This window comes from Trachymyrmex septentrionalis, unplaced genomic scaffold, assembly GCF_001594115.1.
Source record: "Trachymyrmex septentrionalis isolate Tsep2-gDNA-1 unplaced genomic scaffold, Tsep1.0 scaffold223, whole genome shotgun sequence".
NCBI lineage: Eukaryota > Metazoa > Arthropoda > Insecta > Hymenoptera > Formicidae > Trachymyrmex > Trachymyrmex septentrionalis.
The window spans coordinates 1621-7173 of NW_017305379.1; the positions used below are offsets into that span (position 1 = coordinate 1621).

Here is a 5553-nt window from a genome sequence, read left to right on the forward strand (position 1 = left end):
ACCATTCCATAAAGAAATCATTTTATCTTTTTATTTTTAATAAGAGATGATTTGTAGTAATGTGTGGCAGAACATATAATTTCCTCGCGAATTTTGACATTATATTAAAAATGCAATAAAACATAATTGATATGCTATCAAAATTATTATTATCATAAGTGATCTGAAAGATTCAGAATTTACATTCTTCCGTAACAAGACCGCTGCAGTGTTTGAGTTGCTTAAATTTTATTTGCGAGTGGAGTTTGTGAATTTTACGTAGAATTAGAATACATCAAGTTCATTTTCCTATGAAGATTGTGTCTTCTTTAGTATCGGATACTAAATCACATGGCAGAGGATGTGGCTTTGATGTGATCGAATTATTGGGATAATTATCTTGAACGCGATGAAAGTGCTGTCGTAAATATTGATGACTTTTTATCACGATGTTAATAAGTTTTATAATATAATCACAAGTTTATAATTAATAGTAAATACGATTTAATTGTTGTTAGTATTTTATTCCGCGTTTATCAATATTTTATTAAATATAGTTTAGAAAAGTTTGTGTTATGGTATGTATTTTTTCGACGTTTTCGTATAATCCCGCATTATTAAATTTTTTTTTTAATTATACTTCTATTATATAATTTTTATTATATTTATTTTGAACAGCATTTTTCATTGTACATTGTATTGTCAGTAAATATTATTGTATTATTGAATGTATAAAGGATTACAATAAAAGATAATATTTAAAAAGTTATGCAATATGATTGCTAATTATTTTATTGTATTTTCCTAATCATATAACGCATTATGATTAGCAAAATATAATAAAATAGACATAAAAATAAAAAATTAAAATTTAATATATACTGATCTGCAAAAATGGACTACTAAATTTATTAGTAGCTTGGTTTTTTACAGGTGCGTATACAAAAGAAAAGAGGACCGCCGATAAAATCAGCAGAGTAGAGGATCTTTAGTTCGTTTTTACTAATTAAATCTTCAATTATATGATTGAAAAAGTTTGAAATGTATTTAAAGTCTTTATAATTGCTAATAATTATAGGGACTTTGGAATATATTTACATACTATAGTAATTATTTTTGGTAAAAACGAGCTAAAAATCTGTATAAAAAGTATAACTTTGTAATTTTATTTTTATACAGACGCGTATTATAAGCAAAATTCGCTGAACTAACTTATTTAAATATTCATTTCCTTAAAATTCAATAACTTTTATTTTTATATAGTAGAAGATGCGAAATAAAAATTTGCATTTAAGAATTTGTTAATAAACATTATCATATTATTAAAATATTGATTAAATAAAAATGTAAAGATTTTTTTTGCGGAACTGAAATTCGGATTTTCTTGAATTATATGCGAATTTTGTGTAATGATATACATGTGTTTTGTATACGAAAAACGATCTTAAATATATAAGATCTAACTGTAAATACAAGCAGAGAGAAATTTGAATCTCTATTAATTTGATAGATTTTAGTTATTTTAGTGATTCTTTTATTCTGTAATTTACATCTACAGAAGGCAGTAATGTGCGAGGGCATTTTGCGATTATAGGAAAAAGGCTCTCATGTCCTCTCTTACATTTCTCTCTGGTGCGACTTAGCGCCATCTTTATATACAGTCAGCTGATATTTTCGTCACGTATCCGCGAGTCGTGACGAATCTCGGCGGAATCATCTGAATGCAAAATATATCTAATCTCGCGTACTTTACGTAATGCGTATGTAAACGGGACCACGATAGCTCGTTTCTGTCATGTAATTAAACAGCCTTTGTTTCGTTATTTATGTGACTCGCCAGGAGAGTATCAACGTCTAACATTTTGATAACATTGTTACGTGTCATACTATGAAGACATTTCTTATTGCAGCATTGGTATAATCAGGTTTACGTGTGCTGAAATTCTCTGAGTGACTCTGAAATTTCTACGTAATAAACTATTTGGTTAAAACTTTTAGATAGCTTATGTATCGGCACTGAACGAGGAATTGTTGCACTACGTTAGCGATGATGTACCCAGTGGCTCTTACAAATATTACAGCTTGACGTACGATGGTAATATTAAGATACGATTGACATCGATGTGAGTAACGTTGTTAATAGAAATTAAATAATGCTGCGATTACTGACCAACAGTCTTATTCTATTAATAAAATAGAATCTTGTTTTCTTTGTTAAGAAATTTTTCTTTGCACGATGCATTGTATGTTTTATACCTTTTTTAGAACAGGAGATGCAGATTTGTATGCGTCGCAGATTATAAGTAAACCGACGTATGAGCCGGATCATTATTGTCTGCAATCCGCAACTTGTGGGGAAGATACTATTTTCATACCTAAGAGGTGCTCACTATAAAGTCTTAAGTTTATTTTATTATTATCTTATATGTTATATTTTCTCAGCTTTAAACGGCCTGTAAGTATTGGTGTTTATGGCCATCCATCGCACGAAATTAGTAAATACACTTTGTTGGTGTCTGAAGTAATAGTTGAAGACGATACTTCATCTTACGACGAGACATCAGGAAATACTTACAGAACTCGCGATAGAGTATGCCATAAATTATTATATAATTCTATTTTTCTTACTGTTATTTATACTTATTTTGATACTGCATCATACTGTATTTATTTTAGATCAGAGATATCTTATTTTTTGCCAATCTGGATCTCTTATTTGAATTATTGTTTTGAAATAATTGCTGGAGCAATTAAGAAATCTAGAAATTGAATTGAAAATTATCTCTCGATAGTCATGTTGGAATATGAAAATCAAATCTTTCTTGACATTGTTCAGGAGGATGGATTAGTTATTACTGCTAAGTAAGTATATTGTATCTTTGCTGTATCAGATCTCATGTAAGAATATAATTTTATTATTTATTGGAAAATGTTTATAGGGGTCTTGGTATAGAAACTGTTTTTGCAAATGTGATAAAAGCTTATTTAGATCCAGGAAATCTAGTAATAGTCCTGGGAACCACTGATTATGATGAACGTTATTTTATTGATCTGCTTAAAAGTTATGGAACAAGTAGATTACCATTTGTAGTCAATGCAGAATGTTCTTCTAACGAAAGGTATAATTTTAAAAATATTCCTGTTTTACATGTAATGTTTTACACTTAATATAATAAATTGTTAAACAGGGAAATAATGTATTTGGAAGGTGGAGTGCTCTTTATATCAGGTCGTATTTTGGTAGTAGATTTGTTAAAAAATAGAGTTCCATTGCACTTGGTCACTGGCATTCTCGTCTATAGAGCTCACAATATACTAAATGCTTATCAAGAAGCATTTGCATTGCGTTTATACAGACAAAATAATAAGACTGGATTTATCAAGGCATTCACAAGTTCGTCACTAGCTTTTACAGTTGGATTTTCGAAAGTAGAGCGGGTTATGAAAGCTTTGTTCGTTAAAAGATTATATTTATGGCCGCGTTTCCATGCAACAATTAATAATTGTTTGTCTAAGCATGAACCCGAGGTTATAGAATTACACGTGCATATTACACCAAAGATGCAAAGCATTCAAAGTACTTTGCTTGATGTTATGAATTATGTTGTAAAAGAATTAAAGAGGCTCAATAAATATTTAGATTTAGACGAAATGACTGTGGAAAATGCAATAGCAAAGAAATTTCACAAGCAATTACATTTGCAAATAGATCCAATTTGGCATCAGCTTAGTACAACGACCAAACAGTTGTTTTCTGATTTAAAAACATTACGTTCCCTTATTATATCTTTAACGTACGAAGATTCTGTTTCATTTTATGCCATGCTAAATCGTTTACGGACTATGGAATATGCTATGAAAGCCGGTGGTTGGATAATGTTGGATGAATTCGAGAATCTATTTAAGTATGCCAGAAGCAGAGTTTATACAGAAAAAAATGAATTGAAACCAGAATCAAACCCAAAATGGGAAGCTTTATCAGAAGTTTTGTTTGAGATTCAAGAACAGAAACATAAGAAAAAAGATTATGAAAATATTGATAAAGTTCTTATCTTGGTACACGATAATTATATATGTCGCCAATTAAAGAATTACTTAACCATGGGTGCAAATGAATACTTACTTTATGAAGCTCTGAAAAAATTATCACATAAAGAACAAAAAACAAGTGACGATAGTAGAAAGAAAATGAAAGATCAGCCATCAACATCTGAAAGTAACACAGATGAAGAAACGGAAGACACTCAAGATACTTATGTGCTCACTTTGTCACAAAAATGCGTAGAAGGAACTCAATCCAGTACTTCTACAGAAGAAGAAATAAAACATCAGACATTGTTTGAAGAATGTTCGCAAGTACATATTATAACATAGAAAATAATTTTTGTATTAAACAAAATGTTTTTTTATTAATTCTGTTCTCTGATTTTAAAGCTTGCAGAATTGGATTTGACTAGAGAACATTATGCAGCATCTGCACCTATCGTTTTCATACAAGCCATAAAAAAAGGAGGAGATCCAATGGCCTTACAACGAATGTTAACCGAGCATATCCCAAACAATATTATTTTGTATGCAAACGATATCGGTATTGTGAGACAATTAGAGATATATCAGAATAATAATCCGTCGTTAGATTTGAAAGTGTATTTTTTAATATATGGTGGATCGATTGAGGAACAAGAATATCTTACTTCTTTACGACGAGAAAAGGAAGCATTTGAGTCTTTGATTACTACGAAAATTGTGAGTATTCCGATTATCTCACAAAAAACAATATGCTATTGAACAAGTGTTACTATGTAATTAATAATTTTTATTATTTTGTAGACCATGGTTGTACCAGAAGATCAAGATGGAAAATCAGATGATTGTTTGGCTTTTGCAATTCAATCAGATGATGCAAATCAGGAAAATACGCGTAAAGGAGGGAAACAATCTGAAGTCAAAATAATTCCAAAAGTTATTGTCGATATGAGAGAATTTAGAAGTGAGTTACCAGCTATTCTCTATACGCGCGGTATAAGAATCGAACCAGTGACATTAGTGGTAAGTGAAATATATAAAAGTGTATTTTGATATAAAATATTGTTTCTATATGATTTATAATGTTACAGGTCGGTGATTATATTTTAACACCAGAAATATGTATTGAGAGAAAAAGTATATCTGATTTAATTGGTTCTTTACTTTCCGGGAGATTGTATAATCAAGCAGTTTCTATGACAAGGCACTATGCTAAACCCATGCTTCTCATAGAATTTGATCAAAATAAACCATTCTGTTTTCAGGTATCTAATTTTATAAAAATAACATAAAAATATGTGTGAGCATAATTTTCTTCATATAATTATAAAAAATATATACATATTGTTATATAATATACATTTATTGTTTTAGGGAAATTATTATGTTAGTAAAGATCTTAAAAGTAATGACATAATGGCAAAACTGCAATTATTAACTCTTCATTTTCCTAAGTTAAAAATTGTATGGTCTCCCAGTCCACATGCTACAGCGCAATTGTTTGAAGAATTAAAGGTAATATACATATATATATATATATACAATATA

General features: G+C 29.5%; 1 protein-coding gene across 2 annotated transcripts in view; it reads left to right on the forward strand.

The window, feature by feature from the left end:
- The first annotated feature begins 1561 nt into the window (after nt 1–1561).
- LOC108748488 (DNA repair endonuclease XPF) overlaps nt 1562–5553 on the forward strand; it is a 5873-nt gene continuing 1881 nt past the window's right edge. The window contains exons 1-11 of one of the 2 annotated variants that reach the window (XM_018486690.1): nt 1562–1894; nt 1978–2102; nt 2245–2361; nt 2422–2573; nt 2772–2841; nt 2919–3098; nt 3168–4335; nt 4414–4725; nt 4810–5028; nt 5097–5270; nt 5380–5520. In XM_018486690.1, the coding sequence (XP_018342192.1) occupies nt 1868–1894; nt 1978–2102; nt 2245–2361; nt 2422–2573; nt 2772–2841; nt 2919–3098; nt 3168–4335; nt 4414–4725; nt 4810–5028; nt 5097–5270; nt 5380–5520 (2685 nt within the window). In that variant the 5' untranslated portion in view covers nt 1562–1867. Of the gene's footprint in view, nt 1895–1977; nt 2103–2244; nt 2362–2421; nt 2574–2663; nt 2842–2918; nt 3099–3167; nt 4336–4413; nt 4726–4809; nt 5029–5096; nt 5271–5379; nt 5521–5553 lie in introns of those variants that run through there. The other variant, XM_018486688.1, reaches the window with a different exon arrangement.